Here is a 25,132-nt window from a genome sequence, read left to right on the forward strand (position 1 = left end):
TTAAGCAAAGTGTCACTTTAAACATGATTCAGTTCTGCAAGCTGCTGATAAATAGCAAGCTAATCCACAAATGAAAAAGAGACAAAACAGCATGGGACTATCTGGTGTCTAGCGGCTGTCAACAAGAAATACTGTAATTCTGGACAGTCCTTCTGGATTTTTTGCTCAAACTCATCTATCTGAGGGTGAGGATGGAGAGGAATAAAATCCAGTCTCTCCTCATTTATCACCATCTAACAGGGCTGTGCATTTGAGTTCTGCAGGAATCCAAATAACTGGGTATTTGTATAAGAACGGCTATACTGGGTCAGACTAAAGGTCCATCAAGCCCAGTATCCTGTCCTCTGACAGTGGTCAATGGCAGGTGCCCCAAAGGGAACGAACAGACAGGTTATCATCAAATGATCCATGCCCTGTCACCCAATCCCAGCTTCTGGCAAACAGAGGCTAGGGACATCATTCCTGCCCATCCTGGCTAATAGTAATTGATGGACCTATCTTTCATGAATCTATCTAGCTCCCTTTTTAACCCTGTCATAGTATTGGTCTTCACAACACCCTCTGGCAAGGAGTTCCAGAGGTTGACAGTGTGTTGTGTGAAAAAATACTTTCTTGTGTTTGTTTTAAACCTGCTACCTATTACTTTAATTTGGTGGCCTCTTGTTCTTGTATTATGAAAAGGAGTAAATAACACTTCCTTATTTACTTTCTCTATACCACTCATGATTTTATAGACCTCTATCATATCCCCCCTTAGTCGCCTCTTTTCCAAGCTGAAAAGTCCCAGTTTTATTACTCTCTCCTCATACAGAAGCTGTTCTATACCCCTAATCATTTTTGTTGCCATTTTCTGAACCTTTTCCAATTCCAATACATCTTTTTTGAGATGGGGCGACCACATCTGCATGCAGTATTCAAGGTGTGGGTGTACCATGGATTTATATAGAGGCAACATGATATTTTATGTCCTATTATCTATCCCTTTCTTGGTGACTCCCAATATTCTGTTTGCTTTTTTAGCTGCCGCTGCACATTGAGTGGATGTTTTCAGAGAACTATTCACAATGACTCCAAAATCTCTTTCTTGAGTGGTAACAGCTAATTTAGAACCCATCATTTTATATGTATAATTAGGGTTATGTTTTCCAATTTGCATTACTTTGCATTTATCTGTTAAATTCTTGGTGTTTTCTTACCTGAGATATTGATTGAAGGCGGGGGGGGGGGGGGGGGGGAGAGGGAGGGGGACAAAACAGCATAAGGAGCTGGTCTTTTCATGGTATTTCTATCACCCAGGAACACAAACACATGCCAGCCCTAGCAATACTACAGTCCCATAAATACCACCCCCCCACCCCCCCGAGCATACATCTATTATAGGTTTTCTTTAGTGGCTTTGCAGCACTATAAAAAGGACAAAGACATTTCCACAAACAAATGGAACCACATGAAGACAAAGCTAATATCCTCACAAAAGGCTTTGCAGCTGGCAGTCATGTTAATTCTTGACATAGGGCTGTGCAGAGGTCCCATTATCCGGACAAAAAGGGAAAGTGGCAGCTAAAGGCAGTGCAAAGCAAAAGAAAAAGATGGGAGTTTATTGAGAGCAATGGGCATATAGTTCCCCTATAGCCACCATCATAAGCATAGGTTTCAGAGTAGCAGCCGTGTTAGTCTGTATTCGCAAAAAGAAAAGGAGTACCCGTGGCACCTTAGAGACTAACAAATTTATTAGAGCATAAGCTTTCGTGAGCTACAGCTCACTTCATCGGATGCATTTGGTGGAAAAAAAAAAAACCCATCATAATCATAAGCATGTTTCTCTTCCTCTTTCCAGATCACCTGCTCAAAGAAGCCACCTGGCATTCAGATTTGTTTTCTCATGTTAGTGAAAGGTCTGGTTTGGGGCTCTATATTTTTGTATCCGAACACACTGTATTAGTTAGCTCTTCCCTGAGCTTGTGTATTTTATTTTGTGTGGTTAACTCCTGGTGCATTAAGAGACTGAAATAGAAATATTATTTGTACCATATAAAAACAAGTTTACGTGCAAAAAAATCAATAACTGTATAATGCTGTATGGTAAGAACAGAACTGTTTTGAACAATTACTATTGCTTTCCTGTGAGGCCGGTCAGTAATTGGATAGGAACAACTCTTCTAGCTGGTTTTACAAGTTCAGTGGGAATTAGGCTATATTTCCCTCATCTCCTACAATGTAATCTGAGAAGAGGCTAAGGAACTCTAGACTATTCACATGGTAACCTGGCTTGTGCAATCTCTCCTGTGGCAATTGTGTGTTTATCTCTATCTCAAAGGCAGGTGCAAACAAAGATGATGATTTAAAGAGACAAACCCTAATTTTGCTTTAGTTAATAGTGATATGCAAAGAAATCTTGGTTCTTTGTCCTTTTATGGTTTCTTTTGGATAAATACAGATGGCCTGAAACAGTGGTAGTTGGGCTTAAGGGGTTTTGCTGTTTTTTTTTTTTTGTTTGTTTGAATCTTGGAAACATCAGGAATGTCCACTATGGTGAGCCCTGTTTTGGCCAGAGGAATTACTGGATGTGTCAGAGACTGTATTGGGAGTTCTCACACTTTCAAGAAATAGATGGGGGTGTGAAATCTTTAACAAAGACTTCCTAATTCCAAAGCATTAATTAGCCATTGAAGCTACACACATCATAATGTATTCTAGGCTAGATAGGGCCTGAATTTCAAAGCAGGAAAAAAAGCTCTTTCTGAAAAACCTTTTTGTGCTTTCGTTATATATCACCAAAAGCAAATATGGGCCCAAGCCTAAGGCTACCCCCACCCCTTTACAGGAGCACAAAAACTGCAAGTAGTAAATGTAAGACAAGTTAGAGAACATTCACCATGTAACTGATTCTAAACTGACCTTCTCTTTGTTTGCTTTAGGGTCCCCCAAAGTTTCATTGTGATCCCCCAACATGGATCATGCTGGGATCCGCCATCATAAAGCCCTTTGCAACAAGACCTGACATACGGGGAGAGGTGTGCAAATCAGGTAAGCAACATTGCATGGCATGTGAGGGTATCTGAAAAGTTTCTGTTCTACTCAGTTATTAGATTACAAACCCATATGGCTAGGGACATCATCTTCATCTGTGCTCTGTACAGCGCCAAACACACTGGGCCAGATCCTCGGCAATTCTTCACCCTCTGAGGCATAGGGGGCATTTGATGGAATGCAGTGTGCTCCAATGATCCTGGTCTGTGGAGTGGCTCTTTGGGATCTGTCAGCCACAGGAACAAACTAGAACCGCCTTGGGGCTGCTCTAACTTGCTGAGGGGGACATTTGGGCCCCTGGCAGTTCCAAGATAAAGGAGACAGAAAGGTGGTGTAATGCTACATACTCTGACCCCTTGGGTCAACTAAGGTTAATCTGCCACACCTGAGAATCTGACCCTCTTTCAATGCTCTTCAACGTACATAATGATAATTGCCATGATACAGATTAAATGGGGGTGAGGGACTTTATTTAGTATTCTGAGGACCATCCGATTATCTGGGGAGTAGAGAATTGTGCATGTGGTACAAAAGAGACTGTACAAGTGATTAGAACTGCTTTTGGGGATTCAGCTCATTGAAGAGAGGTGGGAGGAAACCCAATTTCCCAAACTACTTTCTTCTTCCTTTTCCCCAAAATTTCTTTTCACAGTATTTTCCCTCTCTCATTCTACAGTAAGTGCAAATCTGGTAGCTATAAAACAAGGATCGGCAACCTTTGGCATGCCTCCCACCAGGGTAAGCCCCCTGGCGGGCCATGTGCCAACGGTTGCCAATCCCTGCTATAAAACATAATGGCTAGTTATCTTCTAATGAAGTTTCTAAATCTCAAATCCTCTCCTACTTAACCCTTAACCCTTGCCCAATACTAGATTAAAAAGGAAGTTTTTGCTAAGGCTCTGCAGCTAATAGACATTGTACACACATAAATGACTGAGCTTACTAGATGCAGCACACAAAGAATAGAGAAGCCAAAAGAGAGAGAGCCTTTTTGTACAGTTCACTTAGTATGTGATGAAATTATGGTACTCTGTTTAAAAAAAAAAAAAAAAAAAAAAGAAAAGAGATCTTGCATTACCAGATTTTCAAATGATTCATTTATACCTGGCACAGGCACTCCATACACATTAACTTCTTGGACAAAGTCGATCAATCCGAAAATATCTGCAACTTCAGTAGTGGCCACATTTTCCCCTTTCCATCTGGAAAACATACAGTAGTGAGCAGGTTTCATCATTTCTGATCAACAACAACTTTGTCATAGGCTTACCATTGCACTTTCACTTTGGGATCTGGGTGCACATTCCTATTGGCACGAGGGACCTGTTTTAATGCCCGACTTGTTGGGGTACGTGGAACCTGTGAGGTTCCAGAGAGTTCAAGGAAGGACTCTTGTTCTACTGGTAACCCAGTGTATTGCCTTCTGATTTTGTTTTCTCAATTGTCAATATTGTGGGCCCTAAACACCCTCTCCCTAGCTCTATTATTTTGGGTCTCGGTGGCTTACAGTGAGAGAGGGGAGTCCCAGGCTGAGTCCAACAGATTGAAACATACAGATATTTTGAAGTCTTCTGCTGTAGTTATGCAGATGGTGAAGGAAAGATATTTTACTTCCACCATGGCACCTGGGCAGTATCATGCTATAGAACCATTCCTGGTGCTGGTGGTGGACAGCATGGTCAAGCTGAGCTGCCCTTACCTGATAGTAGAGATGAGTCTCGCTGTCGAGATTTTTATGTTACTTTGAGGATGAAATCTCTTGAATCCAAATGGAGCTGTCTGCCTCCATGTTGACACAACAGGGCCTGTTGAAGGCTTGAGTTCCAAATTGCTGGACATGTTGGGGAAGTTCCAGCTACAATCTGAGCTAGACCCACGTCCTCTCTAGATGGTGAAGGCACTTAGAACCCATTAAGCTTGTTGTAGGTAGAGACTCCCTACACAAACTTTAGGAAGGCAGGGTACCAGTTTTCCTTAAAGAAGCTATTATGTAGCTCAAAAAAGCTTTTGGCAATCTTGCCAATTAGCAGCTTGCATCTAATCTCCCTTTTTGGAGGCAGGTTTTTGAGAAAGATGTGACAGATAACTCGGGCAGTTAACTGGAATCCTCATTTGAGCTTCAGGAAAAGGAAGTAAGTGATGTAGGGTCCTCATTTTTCTCACTTTGAAGTGAGACAAGTGAGTGCTCTTCATCAATCATTGAGAGACGCTGGACAAGGAGTCAGAAGGAACTGAGAATGAATTAACATTTTCTTCAGTCTTAAGTATCTTAATAAACTAACCGGAATGTATCTCCGACTCTGTCATGAAAGTAGATGAAATTGTCCTGGTCAACCATTAAAAGGTCACCACTATTAAAATATAAATCCCCTTTCTGGAAGACGTTTGTTAGTTTTTTCTTCTCTGTCTGGCTTTTTGCTCCTGCATAGCCACTAAAAGGAGAAAATTGTGTGATTTTGCAGATCAACAGCCCTGCTTCACCTATGAAGGGGAAAAAACGTCTTGTCATGTATTTGCAAACCACCATGTAATGACACTATATACATGATTTTAAATGATATAATAGTAGTGATGATGTTTGTAGATGTCATAGAATCATTTTACGCTTCTTTCATAATCACCTGCCCTTAAAATTAGCCATGTAACTCTAAGTTAAGGGCTCAGTCTCATCCTTTCAATACCATGGGCTCTCACAAATACAGTGGATATTACAAGTTATACGATACTACCACTCTGTACGCTAGCGGACAGGAGCACAGAGTCATTGAAGATTTAGGCTGAGATTTGCAAAGCCTCTTAAGACTTTGGACGCCCAATTTCCATTAAAATTCATTGAAACTGGGTGTCTAGATTCCCTAGGCAGCTTTGAAAATCTCAGCCTACATAGGGCTTGATCCCACCTGGGGATAAGCAGGATTACTCCATTAGCATCCTCTGAAGCGGGCCACTTGTACTCCAGTTCCCTACAAGCCAGGTTACTTCCATGCTGTACTGGATGCTTCAGGGATTGTTCACCTCTCAGCCATCCCACAAGCAGCACAAAGAACCAGTTGTGAGGGGAGAATGCATATTAGGACTCAGCCCATGCACTGTGAATGCAGAATGCATTAAAAAAAGCTGCTTAGAGCATCCACAGCTACAGTATGTTGCTCTCTAGACCAGGAGAAGCTATAGTTATGAAGTGACTTTTCCTGAGGGGTGGGAGTGTGACGTTTGGAAGGAGGCGGTATTGTACCTATGTCAATATGCAAGGTGAAATTCATCCACATTCAGCAGGAAGATAGGGCCTTGTGTGGGTGCTGTGCTCTGGAGCGAAAGTTACCCATACTGTGTACAAAATAAATTGCAGCTGCACACTTGGCAGCCTTCTCTATCCTGCCCTCTGGCTTGGGATTTGGTGGAGATTTCATGTTTATCCATTTTATGGATACAGAGTTTTTCTCTAGCATCTTATAATCGTTCATAACCAAATGCCAGAAACATCCCCCAGCTCAATGGCTAAAACCCCAGCCTCCCCTGATGTAAACATTTACACACAATACCAGGCATGTGCACTCTCTCCTTCCTGCCAGTCCGTGATATGGTGTTGTGGTTGGAGGAGGGAGGAGGAGACACACCATGAGGCAGGTCCTCAGCTAGTGTAAATTGTCATTGCCCCATTGACTTCAGTGGCATATGCCAATTTACACTGGTGGAGGAGCTGCCCCCATACATACAGCGGGAGCATGCATTTCTGTTCCACCTCCCAGCCTTTTCACATTCCTCCCTCACCCAAATATGTATCTGGCATTTTTGTAGTCCAGAGGCCAAATCCCGTTCTCAGATATATCAGTGCAATTCTGCTGACTTCAGTGGAGTTGCGTTAGTGTAAATGAAAGGAGAATCTGGCCTCAGCACTGAATTTTTGAGCAGCTCCATGTGTGAGACTGAAAAGGACCGACAGGGAGATGAAGCTGAAAAAAATATAATTGCCTGAATCCTGTATGTGAAATCAACAGCTGTATGGAGTGTTCAGTTTGAACTCAGAATTGTACATTCCAGTTATAAAATCATCCTCCATGTGAAAATGCCTAACACATGTAAAGTATCAAAGTAGTTGCCTCACTTTCATAGTTGCATTTTCTATTAAAAACGATGAAAGTTTAATCTACTGGGGCACAGATTTTACCATACAATAATTTTGAAAATGCTTCTTTTGGTGGCAGAAGTAAATTTAAGTAAATTTATCAGACAAAAACAAGATGGCTCAAGTTGAAGGCCAAGGTCCGTACTATGAAAAGATATTAGCTCAAAGGTAAAAGCACCCTCAACTAAAAGAGACTGCAAACATACTAAAGGCAGATAGAATTATTAAAACAACATGTAATATTTATTTGATCAGGCATTATCCCTTGTCTTTCCTTAAAGCTGCATAGCAGATCTCATTCCCTTAGCAACAAATTTTCCTGTTTGTGTTTAAAAGCTAGAGATTACCCAACAACTGTCCTAAATGACCTTTCCCATTAAAATGGGCATAGAGAGGTTAATTTGTGATTTTAAAGAATTAAATTTTTTTATGATTTATTTTTTTAAGGAGTAAACATTGGTACCTTTGGGAACTTTTATGCAATATCCATTTTCATCTCGGACTGGTTCATCTTTCTCTACGTCGTATCTAATCAGTTCATAGCGTATAATTTTCTAGTGAAAATTTACAAAATATACATACACGTGAATACCTTGAATTGAATTTTCAATATATTCTACATATTGAAGTATTGCTTTAAAAGGTGCTAACTTCATAATATTTCTGACATGTTCAGTGTCCAAATGCTCTTCTGTCTGAAAATCTGGCAGCTGTATGGGGCTCCCGGGGCATGTTTACATTGCAATAAAACACCTGTGGCTGGTCCGGGTCAGCTGACTTGGGCTTGCAGGGCTCAGGCTGTGGGGCTATAAAACTGCAGTGAAGATGTTTGGATTCAGGCTCAGGCTAGAGTCCAGCCTCTCTGGGACCTCTCCCCGCTCGTGGGATCCAAGAGCCCAGGCTCCAGCCCAAGCACCTACACTGCAATTTTATAGTCCTGCAGCCTGAGCCCTGCAAGCCCAAGTCAGCTGACCCAGGCCAGCCACAGATGTGTGTTTGCAATGTAGACATACTCTTAGTGAGATGGCAGCAGTTAGGGTGATATCAGTCTAGCATGGGACAGGTATAAGCTAAAGTTGGGGAGTGCAAGGAACCCTTCCCTGGGTATATCTGCCCAAGGTTCAGCTGAGCACTGGGCTATGCATTTGCCTCTTAGGGCTTAAGTGATGTGGAGGGCCCATGTGAGCCCTTGGCAATGAGTTGAACTTCACCCCTGAGGGACAGAATGCCAGCACTGATGTTATTTTGCTTACCTTATGGAAGTAGTTTACTCTCCCCACAGCACCGACTTTTCCAGTGTAGTTAAAAAACCCAACATTTCCCTCAGTTGCAGCATAGAACTCCAATATACGGATGTCTCCAAATCTTCTGACGAATTCCCTCCAAACATCAGCCCTTAACCCATTGCCTATGGCAATCCTTACTCTGTGATCACCATCGCTGTCTTTCTAGACATGAAAACCCAACGGACATAGGTTAATGATTAGGTTAGATAAATGAACAAGTTTAAAGAAGACATCAGTCTGCAAACATAAAGCACATTTTGAAGTATAACAGGCATACGCATCTTTACAGCTACACGTGCAGTTATGAGATGGATAGATGGCCTGATACTTACATCGATTAATATCGGAGACAGGAGAAGGAATGTTGGAGCAGCATTAGGCTGAATATCTGTCTTCAGCTGAAATCAGTGGCAAAATCAGGGGGCAGGGCTGGCTCCTGAGGGTGAAATTCACCACCTGCAGAGGGTCAATATGAAACCTATGCCCCACTTTATGTTCCACTTAAACCTGTTTTGTGCACAAGACTTGTCGTGACCTTCTGCATGGGTTGAATTTCACCCTTAGTGCTGTCAACGATTTAGGAGGTAAAAATGGACAGATTTTCAAATTCCCTATACTTCAAAATGACATTCAAGGGGGGAAAAAAAGCTGTCTCAGCATTGAAGTCTTTACCTAGGCAATACATTAGCCTGTGTGAGGATTGCAGAACTGAGCCCGTTAAAATAAGAATATTATCCTCTCATTTTTTAATATGCTGCCATAAATGTGCTCTTCACACAGCAAATATGGAGATGACAAAGAAAAGGGTGATAGTTCACCTGGTTGCTTAGATGAATTGTTCTTATTTATTTACTTACATCCCAGCAATAAAAGAGAACCGAATTTGCTGTACATATAGTCTATAAAACACAAGCAATTCTAATGGGCTTTAAGAAACAATGAACTGGAGCAATAGTACATTGGGAATTTTGACAAAATCTGTGGACATTGCTCTTCCAGATCTTCTAATTTCTGAGGAGAATTTGCTCCTCATAGTTATGTAACTTAATACCCAATAGCATTTCAAGGCCCAAGGGGAGAGGTTTTTTTAAAAATACATGTTGGCTTATTAACCTGGACTGCTTTCACTGTTGCTACTGGCCCAAATTCTATTGTAAACCCACTATCACAGGATGGCTGCCTCCATGGCACCCCCTCGTGGCCTTATGGTGGCCCAGAAAGTGGCCCTCTGTCTCGATTTCCCTCTTCTGGTGTCCTGTGCACATATCTCATTTCCCCCCTTCTTCCAGAGTCCCCCGGAACTCCACATAAGTTTTCAGAGTATAAATAGCCTTTTGCAGGGTTAGTTTATTACAAAAGGTCCCACAGCCACAATTCAGATTTCTCCAGCACAGTACACACAGTATATTCACATTTCAAATCCCAACATGCCATCAACACGCCAGCTACAGCTCTGGCATCTCTCCCCACACCACACCTTTCAGGTACAGAGCCGTCTTTTCTCACCACACCTCAGCATCTCTCACTTTGCCCCACCCCAGCCCCTCTAGCGGGGTGCTTCTCCGCCCTGAAGGTATGGTTCCAGTTTTTGCCTGGAGACATCAGCAGGCTCACCCCTCCATCATTCTCCAGCCTTCAGCCCTCTCTGGCCCTCTGGCTTTACACCTCAGAGAGCCAGCAGGCATTTCTGTCTGCTGTTCTCAGCCTTCAGCCCTCTCTAGCCATCTCTCTCTGGCCTGGGGAAGTTTGCCTTCCTGCCTTCTGCTTTCACAAGCCTTCTCTTGCTCTATTCCTCATGAGGGAACACTTTATCACTCCCTTCTTCCCGGGCATCCCCTTCCTGATGCTCTCAACCCAGCTCAGCCCTTCTTCTGAGCACGATCTCTCTCTCAGGACTGGGTTCTGGACTCTCTCTAGCCATTGGGCTGTCTCTCATTTATAACTCCAAGAAGCAGCCCCACCCTCCTCATTACACCAAACTAGGGTGCCCCTGGAGTGGAACAGGAGAGCTGGACTTGATTTCATTTAAGGGGACCTGTTATACCTACACTTCAATCCTAATTTTTCCCAGGCAGCAGCTGGCATCTCAGTTATCTGAACAAATGAAATTCTGCTTGATAGAATGTTTGCATTTTCTCAAGAACCCTAACTCCAGTGGGACATCAGCAAGAAACAGGAATGTCCAGCTGGATTGGATGGATACATTAGCTCAATGCATCTCAAAGTATAGTGTGTGCAGGGCCAGCCAGGCGGGGAAGGGAAGTATGTAGAACCGTGGCAGTGCCACTGCCAGTTTCCCTAGGCTGCCCTGCTAGCATGGAGAGGGTGAAAGTGACCACAATTAGTTTTATTTTCCTGAAGCTTCAACTTTCAGAAGTTTGGGAAACATTGCATTAGCTGAATGTTTCTCACCCAACTGCCAGCAGTGAAATGGTTAAGCAATTTCTTGTCATTTAAATGTTCATAATCAGGCTTCAAAGTTTATGCTGCTGTCTGCCTAGTTACAGAGGCAATGAGCCAAATCTCTCCCTCGGGCAAGCCCATTAAAGACAGAGTTACTCCAGGGAGGAATCTGGACCCAGTGAGACACCAGTTTGGATCCATTTACATTGTTAGATGTTCACAACAAAAAAGGACAAGAAACTACCATGGAAATGAGGTTGCAAGTTTTGAATATGCAAATACTCTAATTAGAGTTTGCTTTTATTTTTTGATTATTCCAGCACATGACACTGTTCTGGACTTCAGTTATGTAGCTTCTGGGTTATTGTTACTTTTCTACACACTTGGTCCAGCCTTGAAAGGTCAGTTCAATAATCCAAATCAGTAGTCCTGATTGATTTTCCTCTTTGATTTACTGAAAGATTTGCCATTAAAATGTCTGAGCAGAGCCAAGTAGCGTATAAAACAACCCAGACTGTCTGCTGAAGTTCTGCACACTTGTGCCCTGATCCTGTATGGTAGAGTTCAGTTATTCCAAAAGTCTTTCTGGGTTGACAGGAACTTGCATATTATAGAGCCCTGCACAATATGTTCATGTGTCCTGGGAGGTTTTTTCTTATACTGCTTGACTGGGGACTTGTAGGGCTTTGAGACCAAACGTGTTTCCATTTTGAAATGTTTCACTGGGGACAGTTTGTTGGTTAGCTCCAGACCAGCAGTCTGTCCTTCCTCTTTCAGGGTCCTGAAATCGCTCTATATCATTCATTCTTTTCCATTTGTTGGTTATGGAGTCCAAGGCCAGAAGGGACCATTGTGATCATCTAGTCAGACCTCCTGTATAACACAGACCACAGATCTTCCCCAAAATAATTCCCAGATCAAATCTTTTAGAAAAACATCCAATCTTGATTTCCAGTGATGGAGAATCTATGGGAGGGTGTAAATTAAGGCAGAGGGTAATTTACAGCCAGGTATAAACTTACTTAGGCTGCCTGCTCTCTGAGGCAGACAGTCACTTTGTTTGTTCAGTGCCTAGTGCAATGAGACTGGTACCTCTCGGCACTAGCGCACTACAAATAAGAGCTTCCGCCATGTCAAGCTCTTGCATGCTCTCTCTAAGGTCTTAATTGCAGCTTTCTGGGAGAGGCTCATCCACTTAACATGGTGTGCCTATGGGCCCCAGCACCAGACATTAGAGAAGCCTGTAGGCCCTGCTTGTATGGAAATGCTTTCTCCAAAGATGCTGAATCCTATGTACTTGGGGCGATGATAAATCCTGTGTTAAATAATTAAAACAAAGCTGTGTGTTGGTTTTCTTTTAAAGTCTGATCTTCATATATAAACTGCCACTATTACCGAGGAACGCCCATAGGAAAGCCTGCTTCCCCCACGAAACGCCACTCAATTACACTGCCCTATCATTTTCATGAGTATAATTCTTTCCCTTGGCTTCAATGTCAGCCTTGCAAGTTTCTCAGTTTATGTAAGACTCCCAGTTCTTTCATTAACATGTCAGTTAGCGGTTCAGCTGTTTTTGCCTGTGCTGCAAACATTACTGAGGACCTTCGCCCCTCTAGGCATTTGCAACTGACCTGTAATCAGGCGGCAAAGCTGCCACCAGCTGTCAGAGACCTTGAGACCTTGGTTAAACTCAATATGGCTTGTGATTCCTTTGTAGTCTATGATTAAACGGGGCATGATTGCCAAAGGATAAAATTCCGTGAACTATGAGCAACTATAAACTAACCTATTTACATTAAGAGCAAACTCCATGTTGCAACCAGAGAAGTAATTTGTACATAAAACATATTAAGGCATGGAGTGGGGAAGAGTTAGCCACCTGTTCACTAAAATAGATAACTCTCAGAACCAATGCTAGCACAATCAGGAGTTCTTGGAGAGGAGGATCCTTGCAGTGGTTTTAAGTATTTATTGTGTTAACAAATCCTGGCAGAATGGTCATAACTATTTATGAATGGCTAGGCATTTGGATGTTAGACACACGTGCGGGTAAGTTTACTGCCTGCAGAAATAGATTCAGAGTGTACTTTTTCTCTAGCTCAGCTTGTATCTGTTGCTCCAGCTCCATAGGTTCCACTGCGGTGGAGTGGGGTGGGCTTACATCCTCCTGTCCCCAGCCACGCCAACCCTGGGGTGTCAGACTTGCCATCTTGGACCAGAAGGCCTGTGTAAGTCTACTATCCATCAAGCTAGGACGCTAGACTCGGTTGATGCTCACCCCTACCTGAGCCCATAGACTATCTGGGTGCTCACCCCTGCTCTGCTCTGCCCCAAAGGGTCAGAGCCTAGACTGTGTTTGCTGGCTGCCTTAGCCTACAAATTGAGACTAAAGCCTGCTCCCTGGTCTGCCCTGCCCCCAAAGGGCCAGAGCCTAAACTCTTAACTGCTTTCTGCCCCCACCAAGAGGCTGTGGGCTAAAGACTGTTCACTGCTTTGCCCTGCCAACGGGGCCAACAGCACCAGACTGTCCCTGCTGGTTTACCTCTGCTAGGTGGCTACAGGATTACAGATTGCATGTGGCTCAACCCCAGCAGTTATAACCTAATACAGTAAGGCGCAGTGGCCCCCTTCCCCACTTGAGGGTGAGACCACTACACCCACTTACACTACCACTTTATTTCACTGCTCAGTGTGGCCCAGAAACTGTAATGAAGAAATGGTATTCAGGACCAGCGATCCCACTTACACCCTAAACCCAGAGTAACTCCATTGATTTCAATGAAGTTATTCCCCATTCATAACCATGTACTTGTCCTACATAGTCCAACAAGTCCAATGTAGTTGATGCCCTACACACTCAAAAATCTAAACAAACAGCAAGAAACCTCAGGCCTGATTTTGCATGCAGACACAGAATGGGGGGAGGTTTCACCATCTTTACACTGCTTCTATTCTATGGCTGCTCTAACCAATACACAGGTACCTGTGGCCCCATAGAATATGACAGAAAATGCTGATGGGTTATTTAGGCAGCATATATCGTGCTGGACTATGAGTATCTCAAAGATTATGCTACTATGCCAGACGAATGAAGCGCTCCCTCAGTCTGGTTATTTGGGGAACTTTTCATCTGGGATGGTCACAAGACTATCCTGGTCTAGTGCCTCTTGCCTGCTGAAAACCTGATTCTAGCCATGTCCAAATGTTAAATGACCAGCTCCTTGATTTCCCCCTGGGACCTTTTGTGTTTGGTCTGCAGCTAGCTAGATTATAGCAGGTGTGCACTTTCTCTGTTCATTGTTATGGCATATGAAGCTGAGAGCCTAATTATGACGTGTTCATATTGTAGTACTCTTTGTCAAGATTGTGCAAAAGAAATTCCCACTTTAAATCAGCGGCGCTTAGTTTGAAAGACATTTCATGTTAATCTAAATTAGACTGGAAACTCCTTGGGTCCAGGATCTTGTCCTGATTCTGTATCTGTAAAATTCTGTGCAAAGTGCTTTTAGTTCCTCGGGTGGAAAGAGCTATCTAAAAAGATGTAAAATAATATATTACACCTAAATAGTCATTATTTTAAAAAAATAATTTTAAAAATATTGAAAATGTAGATGGGTAAAATATTAAACCAAGGCCCATCTGCTTTTCACTTTAATACTTTTTGTTTTTATAAATTGAGTCTTCACAATATGGAGAGCATGTTACATACTTGCTAATGTCAAAACAGATTCATATGTCCTTTGCACTAATGGGAGAATACATTGTAAAGTGTGAGCAGTAAAGCAGGCAACGGGAAAATGAGTCGGTCCATATAAGCAGATATTAACTTAAGGGGTTTCTTCGCCTCTCAATATTAAAATAAAATAAATGTATTGCATTATCAGTAATGGGAATTCTTTGGCTAAGACCTCCAAGAACACAGATTCATTAACTGGGCCTTGATTCTGAAACTAGGCAACAGCTTTTAACAAAGAAACTATGGCTTTGCTCCAATGTGCCCCGTACTCTTCCTTCCCCTTCCCAATGCTCCTCCCTTCTTCCTCTTATGCTGGGGGGAGGCTTATTGCACAGGAATAAGCCGTCTTAATGCTGGAGGAATTCCCTAGTTGCAATCTCTGCACACTCAGTATGTCTACACTGCAAAGAAAAACCACCAGGGCAGCGAGTCTTAAAGCCTGGGTCAAATGACTCGAGCTTATGCTACGGGGCTAAAAACAGCAGGGTAGACATTCCCACTTGGGCTGGAGCGCAGGCTTGGAGATCCACCCCCCTCACCAGGTTTCAGAACCTGGGCTCCAGTCTGATCCCAAATGTCTACACTGCTATTTTTAGTCCTATAGCACAAGCCCAAGTGAGCTAACCTGGACTCTAACACCATGTCTACACTAGCAAGCTTACAGTGGCACAGCTGTACCAATGCAGCTGCCCCACTGTAAGATTGCTCGTGTAGTCGCTCCATCTCAACACTCCCATTGACACAGTTAAACCAACTCCAACGAGCGGTGGGAACGGGAGAGTGTCTCCCTCCGACAGTGCTTTCCACACCGGCGTATCTGTCGGTGTAATTTATGTTGTTCAGACCGGTGGTTTTTCATATTCCTGAGCAACATACATTATATTGACAAAAGTGCTAGTGTAGACACAGCCTTAGATTCACCGCCAGGGGATTCTCCCCCCCGCCCCCCATCCCGATGTATCATTAGACAGTGCAAAATGAACTTGGTGGAACAGAGAATCTGGCCCCTGGGTTAATCTGTGGAATATCGGAGGGTCATTATAGTCCATGAAAATATTAGAAGTATTACACAGGTAATCCAGACAATATTTATAATCAGTTTTCAAAAAACTCTGGCGCATAGAAGATATTACCTTTGGCATGTTGCATAAATACCGAAGCACCTCCCCTATATACTGGATGACTGTTACGTTGTATTTCCTGCAGTCAACCCAAAACTGGCTGGCTGAAAATTTGGAGCGTAGAGCTAAGGTTGCACCTACACAAAGAAGAAGAAGGGGGGAAATAATAGAATTGGGCTATAATAAATAGATTTTGAGAAAATGGTACAATTTGCTTAGTAGTTTCAGTGATGAGTACAGGAAATTTGCAGGATGACCGATTATATAACTTCATTTTAAAAGTGTGTGACCCTTTCCTAAAATAAATTCAGGTACAATCCATGGCCAGGAAGTAGCTGTATCCTTTAATTCTGTCCATCAGAAAGTATGGGTGTATTCATAGTGCATGAACTTTGTGGCACTCTGCACCATGTAACCCCTGTGGTTGTGAAGCACCGGAGGAGCTGCTTGTGACGGACATTGCAGGTGCATGCAGTATCTTTATGGGGGGTGGGGAATCACATTGTGTTAAGTTGATCAGTGGTTTCTGTCTCACGGTGGACCAGAGATTGTATGCAACTCTAGGGGGCAGGGTTACCAGTGCTCTTCCCGGAACTAAAAACAGAGGGTGTGTGTGTGTGTGTGTGTGTGTGTGTGTGTGTGTGTGTGTGTGTGTGTGAGAGAGAGAGAGAGAGAGAGAGATTATAGCAACTCACTCAGGCTGTAAACACCTGCAGAGAGGTACTACCCCTAGGGAGGTTTGCCTATACTATTTCAAACTGAGTGTTCCAGAGACCAGCAGACAAAGAAAGCACTTTTGGTATAAAAAGGCTGAGTCTGAAGGGCTTTCTTTTTGATACAGCAAACAGACAAGCTTTTGGCCTGTGGATAGGAATTTTTATTATTTTTTATGCTTTCCCTGTAATGTTTTTTCCCTTAGAACAAGTGTATTTTGCTTTGTGAGGGCTGGTCGGTAACTGGTATACAGGCTTGTAGCCCCTGGAGAAAGGTTAACCACAGAGGCTGGATCCTAGTCATTCTGGGGAAATCTCAATGAAGTGCAGAAGGACTGCAAGTGTAAACCCCCAGTCTGGAGGGAGGATGATGCAGGTCTCCATCCAAAAGAGGTGAGGGCTAAGAAGCCTGAAGCTTCTAAGTGGGTGCCTTCAAAGGAGACCAGGAGTGGAGTCAAAGGTGCAGTTAACCCTGAAACTGTGACACTGCCATGTAGGGCTGGAAAGCTGGCTCCGGGTATGAATTTTGCTGTTTCTTCCCATATGCACAGTAACTCATTTACACTGTAAGGTGCACTGTACCTTGCATGATGCATCCATGAACTCCGATCAGGAGGGCAGCACTGTGATACAGTGGCAGGGTATTATACACAATGTCCTCAGAGGTCACGCCACTTATAACGAACAAACCACAACCTAACAGCATGCGTTCATGGGTAATCACTGCAGCCTTTGGAAGACCTGTGTAAAGACAATAGAAAAGGTGCGCTCTTTCATATGATTGGTACACCTAATGACCAAGGTGGTTTGGACAGGGACATCACTTAGCGGGTGGAGTTAGTGAAGGGGATACTCAATCAGGGGTAGGCAACCTATGGCATGCGTGCCAAAGGCGGCACGCAAGCTGATTTTCAGTGGCTCTCACACTGCCCGGGTCCTGGTCACCAGTCCAGGGGGCTCTGCATTTTAATTTAATTTTAAATGAAGCTTCTTAAACATTTTAAAAATATTATTTACTTTACATACAACAATATTTAGTTATGTACTATAGACTTATAGAAAGAGACCTTCTAAAAATGTTAAAATGTATTACTGGCACATGAAATCTTAAATTAGAGTGAATAAATGAAGACTCAGCACACCACTTCTGAAAGGCTGCCACCCCCTGCTCTATATCCTCATAACTATCAGAGGCTTGAAGTTGATAAAGTACAGATAGAAACTAAAGAGAAAGAGTTAAATGAAAAAGAGTCCTGTTCATTTACATCACGTGAAGGTATATAACTAAATATTAACAAGTTTTATAAGTGTTTGTATACAATTGCTAGAAGTCCAAATACTAAGATGGCTTAACCTGAAGACCTGCTATTGAATGAAGATATTGATATGATAGGTATCACAGAAACTTGGGGGGACAATGCTAATCAATGGGACATGGTAGCACCAGGATGCAAAATATACAGGAATGCCAGAGTAGGTCACACTGGTGGGGGAGTGGCGCTGTATGGGAAAGAAAGCACAGAGTCAACTATAGTAAAATATGAGGGTACAGTTTGATTCAAGATACAATTTGATTCACATACACCTTGGAAGACGTTTACTTCCAAAAGTGCTTGCGATAGTTAATGGGCCCCATCACCTTGTGATCTAGTCAATGAAACCAAAAAAGTGGTTAAAAATAGCCTCTAGGGCTGTACCGATCTCTGAGCCCCCCCGGCAGGGTTTGGAGATTGGACAGTCCACATCTGCCCATTTTTCTTCCCAAATGTGCTCTCCCTCCATGATGTGTCAGATGATCCACACACAAGGGAACTTGACCATACACAAATGCTTTCCAAGTGCCAAAGAAAAGGAAAAAAACCTTTGTCTCTAATCTCTTTCATTTCCAGAATTCTGGGTTTCCTTGTAACAGTAGCAGGTGAATATGTTCAGACAGAAATGGGATTTTGAAGATGGTTTGTAAGGAATTCTAAGCAGAAAAGAGGAAAAATTAAATCTCACTCTAATCATTCCTTCCCCTCCGTCGCTGTGATGTTTAACCCCATTACATACCTGTAGTCCCAGAGGTATAAATATACATGGCAGGAGGTTTTAGAAGTGACATTTGATCTCCAAGAGTGTGGGAATAGGCTCATCTGAAACCACTTCCATTTGTCAGTGAAGCTGTCAACCCCTTTGTGTCGGAGGTCGGCTTAGGTAGAAGACTCTGATGTTTTCTTCTTTCAGGGCTGGCAATATTTCTTCAACAGCTGCTTTCAATTCTTACGGAGCAAAGAAAATAGAAAATAATTCTAAGAAAATTTTGCATGGCCAAATTTGTGTCCCAAGTTTTGCCTGGGAGATTTTGTATTTAACTGGACTCAGGAATGCTTCATGCCTATGTCGGTTCAGTGTCTAATAAAAGGAGTGAGGCCATGGCTACCCTACAGTGGCTATAGTGACAGCTACACTGCCGCAGCTGTGCTGCATGGTGCTGTAGTATAGAAGCTTTCTACATCAACAGAAGTTGGTTTTCCCTTGATGTAGATAATCCACCTGCCTGAGAGCTGCTACTACAATGAGGGTTAGGTCAACCTAACTACATTGCACAGGGCATGATGTTTTTCACAGTCCTGACCAAGGTAACTTGGTCAGTCTCAATTTTAGGTGTAGACCAGGCCTGAGGAAAAACACTTTGTGCCTCCCTGATCCTGGGGCTGACTCAATCATCAGTACAGGTTAGCTCACCTTTGAGAGGTATGGGCCTTGCAAGAACTAGGGAGTAGGAATGCCCTAGACACACTTCCTCCTGCCTGCAGCCACCAGGGACATGATCCCTGGGCTGGGGGGAGGAATATATAGCTCGCCCTGCCAGCTCTGTGTCTGCTGAATAGAGACTCATGCTGAGGGTATTCCTTAGGGAACCTTCTAGGCACTCTTTGTGGCCGTTTTGTGCTAGCTAGGGGATGGACAAAATGGACACTGAAGGGTGGTGAATTTCCCCCTTAGAGGACTTACGTACCACTTACGTCCCACCATCCTTGTATAAAAGTGAATTTCATCCACACTGAGCCTGGATGGCAAAAGAAAAAAAAAGTAGACATTTACAATAAAAGGGGCCCGTGTGAGAAATGACAATGCACAGGCTCTCTTCATATACAGCACAACGTTTACTTGCTCACTTGCTCTATTAGAAAAATAAGATTATCTGCTTTGGCTGGTATAGTCACCAGTGTCTTGGCTGGTTTTTTTGCAACTCAAAGTCCTCCTTTAAACAGCAAATGGCTATATGCATGAAAACAGAAAAGAGAGTCTACATTTTCATAATGTTGGGTGGAATCTGACAAGCACCCTGCAAAGCAAACAAAAAGACCTTTCAAATCTCGGGTGTGACAATTCCCCTTTGAACTAGCAAGTTCCAATAATTTAACATGGACCCTTATCACCAATTTCACTCAAACAGCTACTGCTTCAGGTTTCCGTTCTCAAAACAGCTTGAAGCAGGGCGGAGAAGGAATCACAGACTCATGTTTATTTGAGCAATAAGCTTTGTAGCTCATGAAAGCTTATGCTCAAATAATTTATTAGCCTCTAAGGTGCCACAAGTACTCCTTTTCTTTTTGCGGAATACAGACTAACACAGCTGCTACTCTAAAAGACTCATGTTGTAGAAAGAATAATTTACGGGAATCAAACTGTAAAACTCGCACACAAATCAAACCAGGGAACATTCACACCCAGGGACAAATTGGGGTTGATTTACTCACATAAATGCTCCCACTGAAGTCAAATCAACTGGAGTTTTATGAAAGCAAGGGGAGAAAAATTTGGCTCCAGGCACATGCTATCAAATTTGCTGATGTGTAGAGAGACACAAACAAGATTCTCAGCTGGCGTAATCTGTCATAGATCCATTGACTTCAATGGATGTCTTGAGGGCCCTGAGTGTCAAGCCAGCACCAGGATTGGGGGAAGAAGCTGTGTTGATTTTTATGGAGCTACATTGATTTACACCAGCTGAGAATCTGGCCCCACATTTCTAGCATGTTTTATAGCATGAACTATTTTTTTAATGTCTGAACAAAACCCTGACATGCTGTCCAATTTGATGTCCACAGTTAATTTACGTAGCGCTTTAACTTTTATATCACTAAAACCAAAAGTGAGAGATTACTTGTAAGAGGTAGCTGGGTTACGTAGTGCCGATATAAAAGAGTCAGTATTCACTGTAGGAGACTGACTCAATATCCCAGGCCTTTTCTCTTCACTCAAAGGACTGAATTCTTGCACACGCCATTTCTTAGATGTTCATGTAATTTGCAAGAGTCCTTTCATTTAATTTATATCAATCCCTTCCCCCAAGTCATGAAATGTTGCAAAAGCTGGCTGTGTACATTTTTCTTGTGTGGAAATGCCATCAAAAGAGTCGGAACTGTTCCTAATAAGCAACCTACTGTTGGATTCAGCAACCCAACCTGCTGTATCCCAAAACAAACAGCTCTGCCATTCACTTTGAATTTAGCAACTGGTATTGGTATTATTGGAACCAATATTTCTAGGGTAGTTGCCTGTCGATGTTCTTGGGAATGGTATTTATAAATATACCAAGACAAGGCTCAGACTGTAAAAAATTTGGCCCCCCCCCAAAGTTACCCCCAAATCTGGAAGGTCGCAGGGCTATCTGTGTAGAGACCCCAGACCTCTGTTGCTACTCTGGCTCCCACCAACACCCCTGGCTCCCTGCCAACATAACTCCATTGGTGCTGTACTGCCAAGGATCCCCCCCCAACCCTCCATAGCCTCCTCTAGGGTTCAGGCAGGGGAGCTAAAAATGGTTAATATGGCTTCAGGCTGTATTAACATTTTTGGACATCTGCAGGACTGGAAGGGAAAATGATGTGCATTCAGGTGGCCTGCCCCTCCTGTTCCTGCCCACTCTCACTCCATCCCCTCCTTCTACACAAACCCTGGACTGAATGGAGAATTGGGTTGGGTAGCAGGGAGTGGAATGTTCTGCAGAGGCACCTGAACCCCCTTTCTCTGCATGTAGATCTATTGAGCCATGGTCTGGCACCAAACAGACGTAAATACAATACACTCTACTCCTGTTTATAATTGAATCATATCCTTTGCAGGAAACCTATTTCCAAATATCCATGCAAGTAAACAACGATGGTCACAGCTGTGGTACAGTTGTGATCATGATATAGCTGTGATCAGAAGAGATTTACCTTTGACCAAGGGTAGCACAGAAATGCAGACTAAGGGTCAAAACTCAGATCAGGGACAACAAAGTAAATGTTTCACAGAGGAGAAATCTTTTTTTTTTTTTGGTCCTCTACTTATATTATTTTAACAGCTGCTAGTAGTGACTATTACAGCTAAGATTGGGGAAATTATGTCATTAATAACCCACTATTTTCAAACATTCAGCTTAAAAAAAAATCTCACTTTGGGCTGAAACCTCCTTGGTTTGGTCTTTTCCCAGAGCTGAATACTTTTTGGAAAAGTACATTTTCCTGTCCTAAACACTAGCTTTTTTCCATGCTGATAAGCAGGATAAATTGATTATTTGAAAGTTCAAATGTAGCACGGAATTCAATTCGTACTGAGGTATAGTTCCTGTGTTAGGCTTGAAAGATTTGTTTTTGAGTTAATAAAATTTAGGAGCATTTAAACATCTGCATAGAAATGGTCTTGACCCTGCAAACATTAATGCAGATACTCTATCTTTATATATAGATATATAAAACACCTGATACCTAAGTAAACTCTCTCTTTCTGGAGATTTCCCCTTACTAATAAATTGGAAATGAAATATATTGCAATCATTTGGGAACATCATCTATTCATAGATTCTAAGGCCAGAAGGGACCATTGTGATCATCTACTCTGACCTCCTGTCTCTCACAGGCCATAGAACTTCCCCAAAATAATTCCTAGAGCAGTTCTTTCAGAAAAATATGCAATCTTGATTTTAAAATGGTCAGTTACAGAGAATCCACCCTTTGTAAATTGTTCCAATGATTTATTACTCTCACCATCAAAAACTTGCACCTTATTTTCAGTCTGAATTTGTCTAGCTTCAACTTCCAGCTCTTGAGTGGTGTGTTATGCCTTTCTCTGCTAGAGTGAAGCGTCCATTATTAAATATTTGTTCCCCATGTAATTACTTACAGAAGGTATGTTTCATTCTTACAGCTGACTTGATGCATCCTCTGCTTACCCCAAAAAGCACCTGGATGTTTAAATGCTACATCTTTGACTGCCTGGCTCTTTGACAAAAACCTGCAGCACTATGGCACAGATCCTACAACCTCTTTCATCTGGACAGATCCTCCTTTGCCCATCTGGAGCCCCATTAAGTCAGTGGGGGTCAGTGAAGGCACAGGGGACCATCTAGACACAGTCAATTTTAGGATTAAGGTTTAAGGCCCCAAACTTGATGCTGATAGAGCTACTCATGTGTAAAGCTAATCATGTGCTTTGGTAGGACTAGGGCCTTACAGACTGCATCTTGCTCTTCTGCACGGGCTAAATAGGTGCAGAACCCCGCTTCCCTCCCCGGGGGAAAAAAATTCTGGGCAGGGCATCTCCCTTGCCATGCCTCACCAAAGCTGTGGGAGTTGAGAGTTGAGACAGAGCATCAGAAAGACCTTACAATAAGACTCCGTTTACTATGTTCACTGACTTTTGACCCAGTTACCTCTGTCCTGCACCAAGCTGCAGTTTCCTCGCTGTTTATTTGTTCCAAACTACTGACACTGGATTGGCCAAGTCTTGACAATGAAGTCGTAGCAGAGGTTATTGTACATGTTAAAGGAAGAACCCTTCTCCTCAACCCGCTCCACCCCCCCGGGACTGTCCCACATCCTGGGCTACCCCTGTCCCCAGAGGGACTGTCCCACATTCCAAGCTACCTTCATCCCCTGGGGACTGTCCCATATTCCGGGTCCCAGGGGGCCTGGCTCACATTCATGGGGGTAGCCCAGAAATCCCCTGGGGACTGTCTCCGATTCCAGGCTACCCCCATCCCCACCCTTGGGGAATTCTCATATTCTGGGCTCCCCCCATCCCCAGTCCTGGGGCGTGTCCCACTTTCCTGCCTCAGAGGGCTGCCGGGCAGGTGAGCTCTCCCCCTGAGCAGATGTCGATGAGCAGGAGAAGCCCAGGGAGCCGGTGTGGGCAGCCGCTTTCCCGGTCCCCCCACCCTGAGCAGCTCCGCGCTGAGCAGCCTGGCCGCCGGCGGGTCTCACCTGGGGCTGCTAGCAGCACCTTGGCTCCGCGCACTGGAAGCAGCGCAGCAAGGACTTAGCCCTGATGTTGCAGTTGAGGCAGGCCATGGCGCAGCCCAGCTTGGCCAAGCCCAGCCAGATCCAGAGGTAGGCAGGCTCGTTGCCCAGGAAAAGGCCAGGCCAGTCCCCTTGCCTGCAGCCCGGCGTGCTCGCCAGCGCCCGGGCCACCTGGCTGCTCCGCTTGTCCACCTGCTCGTAGGTGTGCACCTCCTCCCTGAACAGCACCAGGGGCTTGCGGGGCGTCCTGCGCGCCCGCTGCATGAACACCTCCAGGATGGTGCGCGGCGGGCTGCGCGCCGCGGAGCTGCGCGTCCGCTGCGACACCCAGGCTAGCGTGAGGAAGAAGCTCAGGTCGCGGAAGAAGTAGGGGCAGGCGAGGTGCGCAGCAGCGGCAGGAGCAGCAGCCCCGCCAGCGCGGTGTAGAAGGCGGAGAACCATGACCCGGCCCGGGCTCAGCGCAAGGTACTCGGAGCGCACCGAGCGGAGCTGCGGGAACGCGGCGCTGCGCCGTGGCCCGCCGCTCGCCTCCCGGCTGGGTAGAGGCGGGCCCAGCGCTCCCATCCTCCCTGGGAGGAAGCGGTGCCCGAGCGGGGGGGGGATCGGAGGGAGCGGGCGGGTGGGCTGCCTGGGGGAGAATCGCAACTAGGAGGAGTCAGGACCAGGTACCAGCCACATGGGCTGGATGGTTGCGGAGACCAGGCGAAACCTGCCGCGTGGGGCACGGGGGGGAGGACTCCTGGCCGGGTCACTTTTCCAGAGCGGGACGTGGTGAGAGATCGGGGAAATGCCTTTGGGAGAGCCTGGCGAAGTACGATCTCTTCCTGTCGTTAAAAAGCAAAGTATTCTCGTAGTTCTGGCTCGCCTGCCAAGCGGTACCGCCAAACCCGACTCGCTCCTCCGCCCCCAAGTGGTTAGGTACCTGGGAAGGGAGGCTGATCTTCAGAGAATAAGGATAGTAGCACCCCGAGTTATCTTTCCGATTTCCCCTTCCAGAACAGGGCGCCCCAACGGCTGACAGATGCCTCCCTGCTTTGCTGCAGGCGACGTGGGGCTGGCGAGGATGATTCACACCCAGCTTAGGTAGCTCCATATCACCAGGATAACAAAGCGGAAACAGCGATTTGTACGCATGATTACATATCTCTGATTTCCGTAGCTACAACAATTGTATTCAGAGTAGCAGCCGTGTTAGTCTGTATTCGCAAAAAGAAAAGGAGGACTTGTGGCACCTTAGAGACTAACAAATTGTGAGCTGTAGCTCAGGAAAGCTTATGCTCTAATAAATTTGTTAGTCTCTAAGGTGCCACAAGTCCTCCTTTTCTTTTAACAATTGTATTGTCGATCACTTGATCATTACCTGTTAGGTTCGCTCCCTCTGGGGCACCTGGCGTTGGCCACTGTCGGCAGACGGGATAATGGGCTGGATGGACCTTTGGTCTGACC

The 25,132-nt window shown here is 44.3% G+C and overlaps 1 protein-coding gene across 1 annotated transcript in view; it reads right to left on the reverse strand.

The window, feature by feature from the left end:
* Nucleotides 1-24,779, reverse strand: part of SLC27A2 (solute carrier family 27 member 2) — a 29,209-nt gene extending 4,430 nt beyond the window's left edge. The window contains 13 exon segments of the mRNA XM_038419354.2: nucleotides 4,135-4,232; nucleotides 5,313-5,511; nucleotides 7,620-7,710; nucleotides 8,410-8,604; nucleotides 15,715-15,839; nucleotides 16,998-17,156; nucleotides 18,468-18,501; nucleotides 18,503-18,593; nucleotides 18,595-18,676; nucleotides 23,651-23,680; nucleotides 23,683-24,072; nucleotides 24,075-24,140; nucleotides 24,566-24,779. Coding sequence (XP_038275282.2) covers nucleotides 4,135-4,232; nucleotides 5,313-5,511; nucleotides 7,620-7,710; nucleotides 8,410-8,604; nucleotides 15,715-15,839; nucleotides 16,998-17,156; nucleotides 18,468-18,501; nucleotides 18,503-18,593; nucleotides 18,595-18,676; nucleotides 23,651-23,680; nucleotides 23,683-24,072; nucleotides 24,075-24,140; nucleotides 24,566-24,779 — 1,774 coding nt within the window.
* Nucleotides 24,780-25,132: the final 353 nt, after the last annotated feature.

This window comes from Dermochelys coriacea, chromosome 10, assembly GCF_009764565.3.
Source record: "Dermochelys coriacea isolate rDerCor1 chromosome 10, rDerCor1.pri.v4, whole genome shotgun sequence".
Taxonomy (NCBI): Eukaryota; Metazoa; Chordata; order Testudines; family Dermochelyidae; genus Dermochelys; species Dermochelys coriacea.